The sequence below is a fragment of the Aotus nancymaae genome, unplaced genomic scaffold (assembly GCF_030222135.1).
Source record: "Aotus nancymaae isolate 86718 unplaced genomic scaffold, 86718_ANA_hifiasm-v0.15.2.pri h1tg000021l, whole genome shotgun sequence".
Taxonomy (NCBI): domain Eukaryota; kingdom Metazoa; phylum Chordata; class Mammalia; order Primates; family Aotidae; genus Aotus; species Aotus nancymaae.
The window spans coordinates 16,390,443-16,407,901 of NW_026988433.1; the positions used below are offsets into that span (position 1 = coordinate 16,390,443).

Sequence of the window (17,459 nt, forward strand, 5' to 3'; positions counted from 1 at the left end):
ACTTCTTAGTTGATGTTGAATGCATGTTTGGACCAAACAGCACTCTTGATTCTCTGCCAGCACTTGTTCCTCTCCAAGTCTTCCCAGTCTCACTCAGTGGCATTACTGTTCCCCAGGTATTCAAGACACTTCATTCTTTTTCCTCTCACTCCCTATATCTGAAATATTGGCTCTGCCTCCAGAGTGTATCCTGAATCTGTTCGTTTCTTCAGAGTGTCACTGCTGCCACCCTAGGCCAAGCCACTGGCATCTCTCATGTCAGATAAAACTCTGGATGCCGTTCCAGGATCTCTGCACGGTAGAATCTCTTTTGTCATTTCAGTTCATACTGTTACTGTTTCAGACCATACCTGGTGACAAAGTGTAAATTACTTCCATTCCTTGCTCTGAAACCTGCTTTATTTTTTTTGTGGTAGGAATCACGAACTGAGCATTTCTCGTTCATTTGCTTGTTTATCTGTCTTGCTTCACTCTCTCTTTTAGACTATAATATTCTTGAGAACAGAGACCTTGTCTGTCTTGTTCATAGACTCTCCAGCCCCCAGAATACTGCCAACCACTTCATGGGAATCCAAATATTGATTGAACAAACAAGTAAGTCTTTTTAATTGGGATGAATGTTTCTTTTCAGTCTGGCATACGTCTGCTAGCCTTTCACCTCTTGGCTCAGGTGCTGTTCTGTGACCTTCCCTGCAGCCACCTTTTCAGTACCCCGACACATCATCTTCATTTTAAACTTACAGTCATGCATCACTCAAGGTTCTGAAAAATGCATCTTTAGGTGATTTTGCTACACCTATAGGCTGTGTGGCACGGCCTATTGCTCCTAGGCTCTGAGCCTCTGCAGCATCTGACAGTACTAAATGCTGGAGGCCATTGCAACATAATGGGAAGTATTTGTGGATCTAAATATATCTAAACATAGAAAAAATGCAGTAAAAATACTGTATAAAAGATTAAAAAAATGGGCTGGGCGTGGTGGCTCACACCTGTAATCCTAGCAGTTTGGGAGGCTAAGGTGAGTGGATCACTTGAGGTCAGGAGTTTGAGACCAGCCTGGCCAACATGGCAAAACCCTATCTCTACTAAAAATACAAAAATTAGCCAGGTGTGGTGTCACATGCCTGCAATCCCAGCTATTCGGGACGCTGAGGCATGAGAATTGCTTGAACCCGGGAGGCGGAGGTTGCAGTGAGCTGAGATCATGCCTCTGCACTCCAGCCTGGGCAACAGAGTGAGACTCTGTTTCAAAAAAAAAAATAAGAAAATAAGAAGAAAAGCTGGGTACGGTGGCTCTGCCTGTAATCCCAGCACTTTGGGAGGCCTAGGTGGGCAGATCACGAGGTCAGGAGTTCAGGAACAGCCTGGCTAACATGGTGACACTGTCTCTACTAAAAATACAAAAATTAGCTGGGTGTGGTGGTGTGCACTTGTAATTCTAGCTACTCAGGAGGCTAAGGCAGGAGAATTGCTTGAACCTGGGAGGTGGAGGTTGCAGTGAGCTGAGATCGTGCCACCGCACTCCAACTTGGTGACAGAGCCAGATTCCTTTTCAAAAAAAAAAAAAAGAAGAATAAAAATGGTACACCCATAAAGGACACTTACCATGAATGGAGCTTACGGGACTGGAAGCTGTTCTGGATGAGTCAGGGAGTGAGCGGGGGTTGAACGTGCAGGCCTAGGATGTCACTGTGTACCACTGTCAAGTGTACACAGGCCGCTCTACATGTATTTTAAGATTTTTCTTTAGGAAGTTAATATTCACTTCCTGTAATGTTTTTACTTTATAAACTTTAATTTTTTTAACTTTTTGGCTGTTGTATTAATAACATTTAGTTGAAAACACAAACACATTGTACAGTTGTACAAAATTATTTTTCTTATTTATATCCTTATTCTATAAGCTTTTTTCTCCCAAAATTTTGTTGTATTACTTTTTAAACTTTATTTTGTTAAAAACTAAGACAAGCAAACGTTAGCCTAGGCTTTCCACAGGGTCAGGATCACCAGTATCCCTGTCTTCCCCTCCACATGCTGCCTTCCTTTGTGTCCTTCAGTAACACTTAAAATGCTCTCTTCTGGTACAGATTTATCACTCATCGTTATTAGCGCGCTGGATATTTCCCTGACTAGTGGTCAAAGATGAACATCTTACTGGTTTTGGTAATTTGAATGTTCTGCTTCTGAAGGGGCCTAGTCATGCCCTTTGACCATTTTACTATTGGGTGTCCTCTGTGACTTTGTAAGAATTCCTTGTGTTTAGGACTACTATTTCTTTGTGACAGTTCAGGCTGGGACTCTGATTCAGGTCCACCTGATTTTAAAGCCCACATTCTCAATTTGTGACCATTGTGATAGAGATGAAATGGGTAACATGCAGCCTTGGTTTTGCTTGCATGGTTATATTGTTGTCTTGTTTTGTTTTGTTTGTTTGTTGAGATAAGTGGAGACAGCTCACTGCAGCCTTTGTCTCCCAGGCTCAAGCGATTCTCCTGCCTCAGCCTCCCAAGTAGCTGGGATTACAGCCATGCACCACCACGCCCGGCTAATTTTGTATTTTTAGTAGAGCGCATGTTGGTCGGGCTGGTCTCAAACTCCTGACCTCAGGTGATCGGCTTGCCTCGACCTCCCAAAGTGCTGGGGTAACAGGCATGAGCCACAGCGTGCAGCCTTCTATATTTTTAGTAGAGACGGGGTTTTACCTGGTTGCTCAGGCTGATGTCAAACTCCTGAGCTTAAGCAATCCACCCACCTCTGCCTCCCAGAGTGCTGAGATTACAGGTGTCAGCCACTGTGCCTGGCCAGTATTTTTAAAAATGGGATAAAAATGTATGAGATTTCTTACAAATCCTTTCTTCTGGCTTCTCTTGAAATACCAGGATACTTGTCAGCCCTGGGTCTGTGTCTGTTCCAGCAGCCATTGGGAAACTAACTGAGCCAAGCTGCAGTCCTTTAGATCTGGGATCTGCTCTCCACTGGGCTGCTCAGTGACTCACTATGTCCCTGCCTGATCTCCTTGGGGAGTAGTTGCCAGGGCGGTTCCCAAGGAGTTGGTCATCCTCTTCTGGGCACATGGTGGGATTGGCTCCCACACTCTTTGAAGGAGGGTGGCTGTGTGCCATGCATTGACTTATACAATATAAACTGTCACTTGCAGGCAGAAGCCTTGGCGACCATGGAGGCCTTGTGCTGAGAGCCTCGTTCAGCCTGAGGGACTAGGGTGAGCAGAACCCCTCAGCTCACCCATAGTAGACTCGTAGCATGAGCAAGAAACAATCTTCTGTGAAGCCACTGACGCTGAGGGGTTTTTTTTAGCTTGGTTTTATTTATTTGTTTTTGGTACAGGGTCTTGCTCTGCCATCCAGGCTGGGGGGCAGTGATGCCATCATAGCTCTTTGCAGCCTCAAACTCCTAAACTCAAGGGATCCTCCCACATCAGCCTCTCGAATAGCTGGGACTACAGGCATGCACAACCACACCCAGCTAATTTCTTTCTTTATTTTTTTTCGTAGATACAGGGCCTCTTTATTTTTCCCAGGCTGGTGTCAAACTCCTGGGTTTAAGCAGTGGCCTGCCTCAGCCTCCCCAGAGTGCTGGAATCACAGGCATGAGTTACTGCACCCAGCCTTTAGTTTTTTTATAATAACTTAACCCACCGGGTTCCAAAATGTGGTCTATGGACCCCAGAGGGTTCCTGAGCCTCTTTCAGGGGATCTGCAAGGCGCGAAGAATTTTCAGAATAACACTAAAATGTTACTCGCTTTTTCACCTTGTTGACACTTTGACTGATGGCGCAGAAGTCATGGTGGGTAAAGCCAGTACCTTAGCGAGGATGAAAGCAGAGGCAGCAGACTGTACTGGGAGTCGTATTCTTCACGGCCATACTTGTAGTTTCCAAAAAAGTACTGATTTCACTTAAGAGTGAAGCAGTCAAAATTACTACTTTTGCTAAATTTTGATCCCCAAATACATGTCTTTTCTGTAGATTGAGAAGGGAAATATGGCTAACAGCACATTCTACCTACAGAAGTATGATGGTTGTCTTGAGAAAGAGCTTTGGGAATTGAGTTGCAAGGTTAAGTAGCCACTTTTTTCACGGAACACGATTTTTTCTTGAAAGAACAACAGATACACTAGTTATTCAGATTTGGGTAATTGGTAGACATTTTCTTGAAAACGAATTAAACTTGTTACTTTACAGAAAACGTCTGACATTATTTGCCAGTGATAATATTTAAGCTTTCAAGTGAAAATTAGAATTTTGGAAAATGTGTATCTAATACCCTTAGGTTGTAAAACTTTCTAACACCTAAAGATTAAGTCAGTGGTGATATTAACAAATGTGATTTTTAAAATATTGTATAATGAAAATGTGTCAATTAGAAGATCTGCATAAGATCTGTTCAATGTGCAAGACAGAGTCAGGGATTTTAACAGTTTATGAAAAATTCATAGATATGGTTTCAGATGCCACATTGTGCTGAAGGAACTGGGTTTTTTGGTAAGTTTTATTGAGATATAATTCACATATCATACAGTTGACCCATTTGAAGTATATAATGCTGGTTTGTAGTATATTTCCAGGCTGTACACGATGGCTCACACCTGTAATCCCAGCACTTTGGGAGACTGAGGCAGGTGAATCACCTGAGGTAAGGAGTTCGAGACCAGCCTGGTCAACATGGTGAAACCCTATCTCTACTAAAAATACAAAAATTAGCCAGGTTTGGTAGGGAGGGAGGCTGAGGCACAAGAATCACCTGAAGCTAGGAGGCAGAAGTTGCAGTGAGCCGAGATCCACCACTACACTCCAGCCTGGGTGACAGAGCAAGACTCTGTCTCAAAAAATAAAAATAAAATTAAAAAGTAGTATATTCACAAACCAGTAGTTCTAAAACATTTTCATCATCTTCTTCCCCCTGCCCCTTAGTCCTAAGCAATCACTAATCTACTTTGTTTCTATCGTTTTGCCTATTTTAGATATTTCATGTAAATGGCATTATATAAATACGTGGTCTTTTTTGATTGGCGTTTGTGTTTAGCATAACGTTTTCAAGGTTTACCCATGTCCTAGCATGTATTAGCACTTCATTTTTATGTCCGAATAATATTCCATTGCGTGCATCTGTCGCATTCTGTTTATTCATTCTTTGTTGAGAGGCATTTGGGTTGTTTCCACCTTTTACTTATTATGAATACTGCTGTTACAGACATTCATTTACAAGTTTTCTTGTGGATGTGTTTTCATTGCTCTTGATATATTAGCAGTGGCATGACTGGGTCAGATGGTAAATCTGTGTTTAACTCTTTGAGGAACCACACAACTGTTTTCCAAATTGGCTACACTGTGTGCAGTGAACTTTGAGGAAACTGCAGTTGTCAAATTCTGGTGTAGTATTTAGTGTCAAGTATGGTATAGTATTATCCATAATTTTCTGCAAAAGTTATTAAAGTAGTCCTCCCCTTTCCAACTGCACATCTGTGTGAAATAGATTTTCTTCGTATACTCCAATCCAGACAATATATTGGGACAGACTGAATATAGAGGTCGCCTTGGAGATCCAGCTGTCTTCCATTAAGGAAAACATTAAAAAGTTTGCAGAAATATAAAAACATTGCCCCTCTCCTTACTATGTTTTTTAAAAAAATATTTTTTCACAAAAAAAATTCATGTACTGAATTCATTGTTGTTATTTTTTTTAATGAATAAAAAGATCTAAAATAAATAAGGATTTATGTTTTAATTTTCAATATGGTAAGCATCAATAGCCGTAACTCACATAAACCCACATATTGGAGTCCTCACTAATTTTTAAGATTAGAAAGGGTTCCAGGACCCAAGGCTGTGAGCCCCACTGTCCTGGGTGCTCTGGCAGAGGGGCTCCTGCATGTGTTTGACTTGGTCGCCCCTGCTCCGCTGGGCGGAGCACTAGCTAGCTGTGGGCCTCGAGGGAGCTTGGGTTCTTCCTCTGTAAAATGGAGATGAGATGGAGTGTACGGGTCCAGGGTGTGTACACCCTGATTGAGAAGAGGATATGAACCCCGTGAATCCATGTGCACCTTTGCTCTGCTGCAGTGAGACTGGAAACTCGTGGAGCAGATGCAGCAGCTTTTGCCTGGAGAATAGTTGATTATCCTCTGCTGCTCTGAATTCCTCTTTTCTTTGGTTTTCATGTTAATTAATGCTTTGGGGGATAACTTGTAGAGATGGGCAGCAGGAGAAATCAGCGATGATGGTGGGGATGCCACTGAGGGAGGGTGGGGAATGGTGAATGGTACAGGTGACTTGGGTGCATTTTATTTAACAAATAACAGCAACTGTGTCCCAGGCACTGTTCTGCTGGTTGCCAAAGACAGAGTGGGCAAAGCAGATGACACCCCTCCCCTCCAAGACACTATATTTAGTAAATAAGCAAAATAATTTCAGATAATGATGTATGAAATGAAGAAAACAAAGCAGGATGACATGGTCTGGGGCAGGGTGGGCCTAACTATGTGAGGCATTTGACTTGAGATTAAACAAGTTCCAATCTTGGGAGTCAGAAGGGTCTAAACTTCCTATCATGTGACCAAATGTTCTCATTCCTGTTCAAGTGGTACAGCTCCTGAAAGTCTCAAGGCTATTTGCATAACTCCTTGAAAATATATGAGCATGTTCAGCCTTAAGGGAGCTAACTAAGTAAATTGGTGCCAAGTTAGATACTATCTGAAGTGAGGTATAATATATAATATGAGAGTTGCTAATTTGGTGGGTTTTTTTTTTTTCACTGATTACTAAGATATATGTATTTCAGAACGTTTGTCTCATATTGCACAGGGTAGAGGAGGGAAACAGTTACCCGTAATCTCACTAACCAGAGGCATCCACTGTTCATATTTGGACATATTTTCGTTCTGCCATTTTTCATACTTTTTGTTTGTATAGTTGAGGCACACTGTTTCTTCACTTAACATATAAGCATTTCCCTATCTTTAAAAGCTCTTTGGAAATCGATTTTTATAACTAAAAATTTCCATTGTCAGGCAGCATTTAGCTATTTCCCAAATACTAGACGTTTGAAATACCCTCTGGCCCTTCTCCCTCTCCCCTCTTTTTTTGAGGTTCATAAGCAAGTCTCTCCTAATGACAGGAGTGCCTTATGTTTCCATGCTTTACTGCTGACTTGACCTGTGATAACTCCTGAAAAGTACACAGCACAGTTAGGAATACAGCCCTTCTAAAGTCGGACACAAAGCAACACATTAGTCATCACAATGTGTTTCTGTAGCTCTTTACAGTTAGGAAGAAAGCTCATGGATTTTTGGCTCCTGCTCTTTCCTTTGTATCCTGTACCCCATGTGGACATCTGTCATAGCATGTGCAGTGACTGATTGCACTTATGTATGGACATACCCCTTTCTCAACAGCTCTGAGGCTCTTAGAATACAGAACCGGACTGCCATTCGTCTCTGTATCTTCAGCATTTTGTAAGAACTAGATACCTTCGAATAAATCTTAAGTGAAAAAGATATAAATATGAGGAAAAGCTTCAAATTGAGACAACCTAATAGAGTAGGTGAAAGAGCTTAGGAAAGGTAGAAATTCCCCCATCCTGTGAAGGAATGCCCTCAGCCCCATTTGCAAGACTGGGCCTTCCAAAAAAGCAAACGTTGCGAAGTCATTTGTGCCACATGCTTTCACTATCCTTTTGTCAAGTTCTTGAATATTCATGTTTGAAAACACATTGAAGTGCTGGGAGAATTGCTTTCCTGTTTACCAGGAATGTCATTATGTGGCAGGGGTCCTCTGGGGACGCACTTGACCGTGAACCCTTGTTTTCTTTCTGCAGAATAACAGGATAGTGTGGCAGTAATGTTAAGAGCACTTTTAACCTTGTCGTAAAATCCAGTTTACTGTACTTTGGCCAAGCTCTTAATAGTCTTTATGGCTATTCATTTATCTAGGGTAGCATTTTTCCTCAGTTTAGATTGCACAAAGCTTGATGATGCAGTTAACTGATAGGGTCCCAGCAGAACGAAGAGTATGAATTCACAGGTGGTTAAGCAGCATGCACCTAAGTGATTTGTCCCATACTCCCAAGGTGCCTGTACTTAGCGCCTCTTCTTGCAGTAACCGAGGGATACAGATGTTGTTTTTGTATAACCCGCCCTGGTCCTGCTAGTACCAGTTCTTTCTTTGCAAAGAAGCAAAAGGGAGGGGGCAGAAGAGAAATAAAAGCCACCTTGAAAGACTGTTTTACACTTTGTAAGTCAAAGAACAAAATCCGGTACTGGTGGGGCTGTGATCAAATTGTAAACACTGTAATGTAAATGCTGGTGCTGTGGTGCTATTACAAGTGGTGGATAGAATGTGGGAAGTTATTTGGCCCTACGTAGCATGTTGCTGCAAGTTATTCAAGATAATTGTTTTAAAAGCTTCACATTTTATTGCAGTATTATCTTTGATAACAAAACCCTGGGCCTAACATTGGTGTGTAGAGGATGTGTTTACTAAATGATGGCACATCAACATGATGGATTATTACGTAGACTTGAAAATGTGATTATCAAGATAATGTAGGGACTTGGAAATGTTTTACTATCCAATTAGTGTCAAGAAGAGCTGAATGCAAAACATCCTAATTTGTATAAATGTTGAGGTCAAAAGCTAGAAGTTAATATGCAAAAACAAATATAATGTATTTAAGTTGATGAGATTATGGACAATTTTTGCCTTTAGTGTTGGTAACTGTATTTTTTAAACAATTTTTTGAATAATTACAGATTTACAGAAAAATTGCAAGTATAATAGAGTTCCTACAGAATCTTCACTTGGTTTCCTTCTGTTGTTAATAATCCTGTTTTTAATGGTGTTACCACTTTATTTTAAATTTAAAAGATACTCCTAAGATGATTAAAGATAATTTTAATAACCACATATACCCTCCCATGCTAATAGCCTGTAGTAGAGTAGTTCCCCTTGTCTGTTCTGAGACCCTCAGTGGATGCCTGAAACTGCGACTAGTACCAAACCCTAAACATACTGTTTTTCGACCTGGTAACGAGTGACTACTAAGTGACTAAGATGGATACGCTGGACAAAGGAATGATTCACAGCCCAGGCGGGACAGAATGGATGGCGTGAGGTTTCCCCGTGCTACTTAGAACACTGCTCAATTTAAAACTTAGGAATTGTTTACTTCTGGAATTTTTCATTGAATATTTTTGGACCACAGTTCACTGTGAGTAACCGTTAAACTTCAGAAAGTAAAATCATGGGTCAGGGAGACTACTGTACATCTTTCCACACCTTTATCTTAGCTCTTACCAACCTATATCCAACCTATATGTGCATATTGTCATAATCATTATCATAATATGTGTGATAATATGCACATTATTCTGCAACATGCTTTTTCCCATAATAATATGCTATAGTCATGGAGTGGTCTGCAACCCTGTCTATGTATTAAAATCATGTAGGCACTTTAAATCCACAGATTTTTTCCTGTCCATAGGTGGGCTTAGGAATGAGAATTTGTTTTATGCTCCCTACATTAATCTGATGTGCAAAAGTCAGGTTGTAGAACTGCTACTCTAGTTAAATAGCTATCAGTCGTATCTAGGTTTGGTTGTAATAGTATTGTTACACCAGTGTTTATTCCGTCATTTCTCTGTTATTGGGGTTTCAGGTTGTTTTTGAGATGGAGTTTCGCTCTTGTGGTCCGGCTGGAGTGCAATGGCATGATCTTGGCTCACTGCAGCTTCCACCTTCTGGTTTCATGCCTCCCAAGTAGCTGGGATTACAGGTGCCTACCACCACGCCTGGCTAATTTTTGTATTTTTAGTAGAGATGCGGTTTCACCATGTTGGCCAGGCTGGTCTCAAACTCCTGACCTTAGGTGGTCCACCTGCCTCGGCCCCCTAAACTGCTGGGATTACAGGCGTGAGCCACCACACTCAACCAATTACAAGTTTTTCATACCATTGAAACAATGATGTAGTAAACATCCCTGTATTTCCCTATACATTGGTGTTTTCCATAGGATACACCTGAGTTTCCTGGGCCAAAGTGTGTGTAGATATATATTTTTAAAATACTAATAGATCTTCCCAGATTACTTTCCTAGAGAAATGTTAATAGCTATAAATTTCTTTACGATTTTTTAAGTATATAAGCTTCTTCATCAGATTTTCAAGGTTAGTCCCATTTGCTTAAAAAGCAACACATGACAGATTATTTTTAATGGTAAAAGCCACAAACTCTGTTAGAATAGTGAATCTTTCAAGTACATAAAAAGCCTTTGGGAGGGAGTTCTATCATTGTTTTGTTATCCAATAATCAACTGAAGCCTTCAGAAGAGGCTGTCTCAAGCTTGGCTTGTTTTCTGGCACTTGGACATCTTCCTCCTTAGTTTTTTTAACAGTATAGAAAAAGCAGCTTTGAAGGCTGGCTCCTCCGGACATAGCTTCAAGGCCAGAAGAGATGGTCTTAGACTCTTGACTCCAGGGCAACTCTTCCAGCTGCTTGTCTGGGTAGAGGGCTGGCTGGCCAGTGTGTGTTCGGTAGAGGGTTACATACCCAGTGGTCCTTCACAGAAGAAATTTGCAAGTTGACATGCTTCATTTTGCCCCTAAAACCAACCACCTAATTCACGTTTTCCCAAACATCTTCCACCAAAGTACCTGTAACTGCAAGTGAAAGGGACTTTGTGCTCTAGATGTCTGAGATGAGAGTCACAAACATTTCCTCTTCTCTTTAAAACATGTATTCACATTTTAAATTCTGTTCCACAACGTATTTAATAGGAAAAATATTTTAAATTACTTGCCATCAGAAAGAAAACGTCCAAAACTTTTCCTGTCCAACTTTTTCATAAAATTCACACTTTTACACACATTTATGATGTGCATGTCATCCAGGAGCCATGTGTGTAAGTATGCCAGTTTTGAAGCATAGCACTAGCTTATTACTTTCTCCTACAGGTTTATTTAGTGACTTTGGCTCAGGCTTTGCTTGTACCAGGAGAGTGCGGATTCCTGTTACGTAAGCTTTTTATAGTATTTCTATCCTCTTCTGTAGTTTCTATGGGAAACTGGGGAAATTGTAAGAAAGGATTCTGGATACTTAACCTTCTCACTTATGGTTTCTTTGCAGGAGGAGAGGGCAGTGAGAGATAGGAATCTCCTCCAGGTTCAAGACCATGATCAGCCCATCCTGTGGAAAGTGCAGTTTAACTTGGGCAACAGCAGTCGTCCGAGCAATCAGTGCCGCAACTCCATTCAAGGGAAGCACCTCATCACGGATGAACTCGGTGAGGCTGGCTTTTCTTCCTTTCCAGGCGGTCAGGAGCATAGACTGAGTGGGCTATTCATAGGGTTTTTGTTTAAATAGAGATTCCTCTACGATGCCTTTTCCTACCTCACTCATTTCCAACATTCCTCAGGGTTTTGTCTGTTACACCCTACTCCTCATTCAAGGTTTCCTTCGACATCAGAGAAGCTTGTTTTGATAACTCTTAACTCTTAAAAGCTCCTTCTGCCTACAACTTATAGCATTAGCACTATGTCATGCAGTAGTCCCCAGGCCCCTTCTGACAATCTCTCCCCAGCCTCAGCATTTCCCCATCTTGCCAATCTTTTATTCTCATCTTGATAGTGAACTCTAGAGGATAAGAGGTCAGTTTTCCTTCTTGGTAACCTGAATAAGGTTGTGTTGACATTGTGTTGACACTCAAGAAATGTACTTGTTGACTGACCAGGTCATTTCAAAGTAATTGTAAAGACGTTCAAAAGGTATGACTCTTAGCAGTGAAAACATACATCTATTTGATAAGGTTTTCTCACTTTTAAGCTGTCAGAAGATTTCTGCCTGGGCAAGATGGTTGGACTAGACACCTGCTAAGCTCCTACCACTTGAAGATTGCTGAGTTTTCTTAGAGAGTGAGACTTCTGCTAGTGCTTAGCATGTACTCATGGAGCCCTTCCTATGTACTGGGCACTGGGCTAGCAGCATTCCTTGAATACCTCCTTTGATTTTTGCAACAGTCCTTTGAGATAGATACCACTATCCTCATATTATAGATGAAGACATAGCACCAAGGTTGAGAAACTGGCCCAGGATTGCCAAAGACCTTTATAAACCTTAAATGTGGTACCATTATCACATCAAAAAAAGTAACAATTTCTCCTAATATTAAATATCCAACAGTATGCAAAGTTCCCTGATTGTTTTACATATTTTCTTTTCTACTGGAGGTTTGCGAACAACACGCTTTTTTTTTCAAGAGCAAATTTTGCCCTATTTCTAAAAGTCTCAGAACAAATGGATTGTGAACATGACAAAATGGAAATTGCTATAGGTAACATGGTGTTAGAATCTTCATCTATACCCAATGAAGCTGAACTAAATGAAGACACCTACTGTCTTTAAAATGAAAACCATAGGCCGGTGTGTTGCCTCACACCTGTAATCCCAGCACTTTGGGAGGCCAAGACAGGAGGATCACTCAAGCCCAGGAGTCCGGGACCAGCCAGGGCAACATTACAAAATTCTGTCTCTACAAAAAATAAAAAATTAGCTGGACATGGTGGCACACCTCAGCCTCCTGAGTCCCAGCTACTGAGAGGCTGAAGTGGGAGGATTACCTGAGCCTGGGGAGGTTGAGGCTGCAGCGAGCCATGATTATTCCACTGCACTGCAGCCTGGGCGACAGAGTGAGAGCCTGTCTCAAAAAAAATAACAAGAAAAAACCACAGTTCATTATTGCTTAAAAAGGGGGGGTTTTGTATTCCTTGCAAAATAAAAACACTTTTTGAAAAAGATCTCAGTGTCTCCAAACCAGAGATGAAATTATTTGGAAATGAAGACAGGAGCTGGGGAAAACTGCCCGCCTCAGGTAACACAGCTAGAGTGTTTTGCACCAGAATGCATTCCCAACTCAGCAGTGATGCCAGCAACAAGCTGTGTTTTTAAGATCACATTGAAAAAGCAAATCATATTGAAAATAACATGGGTTTTGTTTTTTGTTTTTAATAAGCAGAATGAAGTTTAGCAAAAGGAAGTTACTTCCACAAGATGACATAGTCAGGAGGCAGACATTGACTTGGAGTTCAGGGCTTCTTACAGGATGTGTGACATTCGGTGAGAAAACATGAAATCTTACGCTCTGATTTTCACATTTAGCATTGGGTTAGGAGCACAGTTTGGCATCTTCTTTTATCATAGCTAGTGAAAGAATATTCTTTTGATTAATCTGGGTGAGACAGAGACTCTCAGACTCCTTGAGTAAAAAATTCCAGGAATGAATCAATCAGTCAATTAATAAAAATCCCAGAGCTATAGGTTTTATTTTTTCTCCATGAATGTGGGTGAAGTTAGTAGTTTAGTTAAGAAAATATGTAAGAACTTATGCCTCTTAGCAAGCAGATGCCACTATGAATATTGCCAGGGTAACACATTATTAAATAAGATCATTTGCATTTACAAACTTTTGAAAGGCTGGAAGTTAATTTTCAAGGCAATAGCAACACAGTATGAGGTTGTGATCTTACAGGACTCCTGTTGGAAATAACGTTTGCGTGAGTAGATGTGTGATGCAAAATGAGAGGTCTTGATGAGCTTGCTTTCACTGGGAGCGAGAAAAAGCTGCAGTTTCAAGGCCGAATACTGTAAGTTGGCAGTGGGGAAGGAAAAAGAATGCCTGAGATGCTGACACGAAAAGTAAAGGGCAGAAAGAATTTCAACTGGTAGAGCTTAGGTCACATTATATAGAGTTGCTATGTATGTATTATTTTGAGCAGAATTTGGAGGAAGATGCTAACTAACTTATTTACATTTGTGTTTGTTTCTAGTCCCTGTAAAGAAAATGAGTAGAAATAGGAAGAATCCCAAGAAACATTTACTGTAGTATTAGAATCATTCTTCTCTTAATTTAGAAGACAGAATAACATAGTTAAACAGCAACTACAACAAAAGGCACCAATTCCCAAGTATCTGGAACCCAGTTCTCTATAGGTCTCATTTGCCCAAGTCTTAAGTGAGGGCCCATTTAGTTTCTTCATTATCATTATTCTACTGCTGCCTCCTGCTTTTGAACAGACTTTGTTTTCTAAAGTAGTTTCTGAAAACAACCTTATACTTCACCAAGTGTCCTTCTCTGAGGATTAAGAACCTGGGGCCTGTGGAATGGAGTAAGGCGGGGAGCAGCTGCTCTGCACCTGTGGGCCTGCGCATGCACCTGGGAGCTCATGTGTACACCTGGGAGTTTCCTGAGGGCCAAGTGGTGGCCCTTATGGACTTCTCCTTACATTTTTCTGTCTCATTCCCAGAAGGATGTAGAGAAATGTCTGTTTAGCAGCTCTAAACAATAAATTAGCTTTTGTAAGGAGATATTTTTCTCTAAAGTTGGGCATGAATTGGCGGGTTAGAGGGGGCTTGTGGATATAGATGATGGGATTTATAAGAAGTGTAGGGGGATTAGGAGGTTTTTTTCTTCCTTGAGTGTTAGAGAACTGCATTCCCAAAGGCTGAGGGGTGATTGAGTCCCTGGCATGTACATGTACAAATCAGTTTATAAGGGTTAGATGTGAATATTTCTATTTTTATAATCCTCCAGATTACTCAGTAAGCAGTGAGCATCTAAAAGAGATTTGTAAAGCGGTTTGTTTGTTAAATCTAGAAGGATCTCCCTTCTGTCAATCAGTGCCGTGGTTTTTTCTGTTTTAAACTTTTTGTTCAAAAGAGAATGACGTTTTTCTTCAGGCACAGATGAGCTGTTGGCTTGCATAGGTTAGGATAGGAGAACATAGCTGTAGCTTGACCTGGTGATGAAATCAAACGTGTGCCAGCAGACTAAACAGTAGTTGTAGGTAGGTTACGACGGGCAGCCTGGCAATAATGTGGGAGTGCGTGCTTCCTGTAAACGACTGCATGGGGAAAGCAAGCCCCACTCACAGTATGTCCAATTTCCGGCTCTTTGGTGCTTAGGATGATGCCCCAGACTTCAGCTCCTGTCTCTTTGTGTTCTTTGCGTGCTGTACTTTCAGTGCTGCTTCATGGTCATCCCTGATAGGAAGGTAGAGAGGCTGCTGGTTTTATGCTAAGGTGGTCTCTGACTTTCAGGCTACGTTTGCGAGAGGAAGGATTTGCTGGTGAACGGCTGCTGTAACGTGAACGTCCCCAGCACAAAGCAGTACTGCTGTGATGGCTGCTGGCCCAACGGCTGCTGCAGCGCTTACGAGTACTGTGTCTCCTGCTGCCTGCAGCCCAACAAGGTATGGGGAGTTGCTTCTGGCTCCACAGCTCCATTTTCCTTTTGGCCTTTGTTTTGTGATGAGCATTAGGCTCTTCCTGTGAGGTTCTTCTGAAAATAAAACTTAGAAAGGAACTTTGTAGATATCAGAAATTGCTGCACAATAGCTTTTATCTGACAGGAAAGGAGGTGGTTCCCAGTTGCTTGAATGGTTCTTTGGCAGAATGGACCACTGTATTGCTCATCACATATCTAATGAATAAGATACGGGGTGCTGTGGCATGCACGTGTGTATCCCTTCCCCTCCCTTCTTTTCTCCTTCTCTTCCCCCCCCTCCCTATATCAGCATTCTCTTAGTTTAGGAGAGATAGCCAAGGTCACCTTGTGCTGGCTTAGGTAATTTATTACAGGCACTAACTTTTGTTTCCATAGCAACTTCTCCTGGAGCGCTTCCTCAACCGGGCAGCTGTGGCATTCCAGAACCTCTTCATGGCAGTCGAAGATCACTTTGAGTTGTGCCTGGCCAAATGCAGGACCTCATCCCAGGTCAGAATCTGTGATGTCTCTAGCTGTAGGATGGCAGCTGATGGGTTAGAAGAAAACTAGAAAATACACACTCAGATCCTTTTGCTGGGGTGGTAATGGAGAAGAGACTCAAATGAAGTCATGTCACGCTTTGTTTGGTGTAATGATAATATTTAAAATGTCAACGTGAGATTTATACAAGTTAGGGGAGGTGAAGCATTTATATGAAATCAGGGTCTAATCAACTTGCATCTCTCCTATCTGGTGGGTACATTTGCTCTTTAAATGGAAGCTTAAAATTATTCTTAAGTCTGGTGGAGTCCTAATAGTCCAGCTCCGAAGAGAAGGTCCTCCTCCCTGTCTTTGAAATTTGACCAAGGCTTTCCAGTAACTGCTTGTTTAGAGTAAGTAGCAATTTGTTCTGGGATGGAGTCATTGTTTATTTTAGGATTCAAGGGGATGAGGCAGGTGAATGTTTAAAAATACATGAATAAATCTGTAGGCTGTCAGGCTCTCAATACGAATTAGCGTGCTGTCATTAACTGCTTCGCTCTTTGGGCATTAAATATTATTGCACCTGCTGCCGAAAGCGTCTGAAAGTCTTTTGCTTTTTCATCACTGTCTCCTTGGCTCTCAGCTATTGTGATTGGGCAGTTTTGGAGCTCTCTTTGTAAAATCACCAGACATGTTTATTATAGTGCACACTTCTTCTGGCTCCTATTCATGGTGTCGCTAAGATTTTACTGGCTTCGTCTGAGATAATGGACTCATTTGTCATTCTCCAAAGCTCTTGTACCCTTTGCCAGATTTCTGTAGTCCACCTTTTGATTTTATGTCCCTTCTCATGTCTCCGGTTTGTTCTGCGAGCATTCAGTATCATTGGGTAAATGTTTCAGGGATTATAATGAGCATTTGAAAACATTAAGAAATTCCTGATGGTCTTGTTTTGCTTGAAGAGCTTTCCACTTGAATGAGCTTTAAAGGAAATGAGGAGGAAGGCTGAACACATGACTCATTTTGATTCAGATTCTCTCTCATTCTAAGAAACGCTAGAAAAGGCGAAGTATTTTCTTTCCTTCACTGATAAAACCCAAGAATTATTTCCAGTCTTCAGCAAAGCTCCTGTACTTTCGGACCTGGTCTTTTCACCATAAAAAGATTTCCCAATTGCCATTTGATTTGTTTTGGTAAAAGTATCCCAAGAAAGAGAAGATTTGGCTATATGTCTGTTAAATTGGATGAATATTTACAAGTTTGTTGCTTAGCATTGGTCTTGGACTAATTAATGAATTCTAGACTAGCCAAAAGCTCAAGTTGCTTGTATGAAAACAAATTGCTGAAAAATTAGCCATCAGGAATGATTGTCTGCTTTAACTCACACTTCCAATTTGCTTAGCCAAATGAGGCTTGCATCGTATTGTAGGATTTGGCTCATGCACCAAATTTTTAGGTACATCAACTTTATGAAAGCAATTTAAAGTGCATCTTCTTAGTGTCTCTGCAGGGTTCCTTACCAGGAACTGAATGTCTGAAGCACAGGATCAGGCGCAAAACACCCATTGGATCTTAGTCTGTTTCAGGTAATTTGAGAAAAAGTAGTTGTCTCAAGTAGCCAGGTCACAGCAAAGTTATTTAAAAAACTCACTGGTATACATAAAAAGAAACAATCCCACAGTTCTGTTATGTCCATGTTCATGTAGT

General features: G+C 41.2%; 1 protein-coding gene across 8 annotated transcripts in view; it reads left to right on the top strand.

The window, feature by feature from the left end:
- Nucleotides 1-17,459, top strand: part of SPRING1 (SREBF pathway regulator in golgi 1) — a 99,603-nt gene that overhangs the window by 2,458 nt on the left and 79,686 nt on the right. For 6 of the 8 annotated variants that reach the window (XR_001110064.3, XM_064379762.1, XM_064379763.1 and 3 more), the window contains exons 2-4: nucleotides 11,138-11,294; nucleotides 15,104-15,255; nucleotides 15,666-15,779. Coding sequence is in view for 7 of the 8 variants with exons in the window: in XM_064379762.1 (XP_064235832.1) it covers nucleotides 11,138-11,294; nucleotides 15,104-15,255; nucleotides 15,666-15,779 (423 nt within the window). In the remaining variant the exon portion in view is untranslated. Of the gene's footprint in view, nucleotides 1-11,137; nucleotides 11,295-15,103; nucleotides 15,256-15,665; nucleotides 15,780-17,262; nucleotides 17,339-17,459 lie in introns of all 8 variants that reach the window. The other 2 variants (XM_064379765.1, XM_064379766.1) reach the window with 2 other exon arrangements.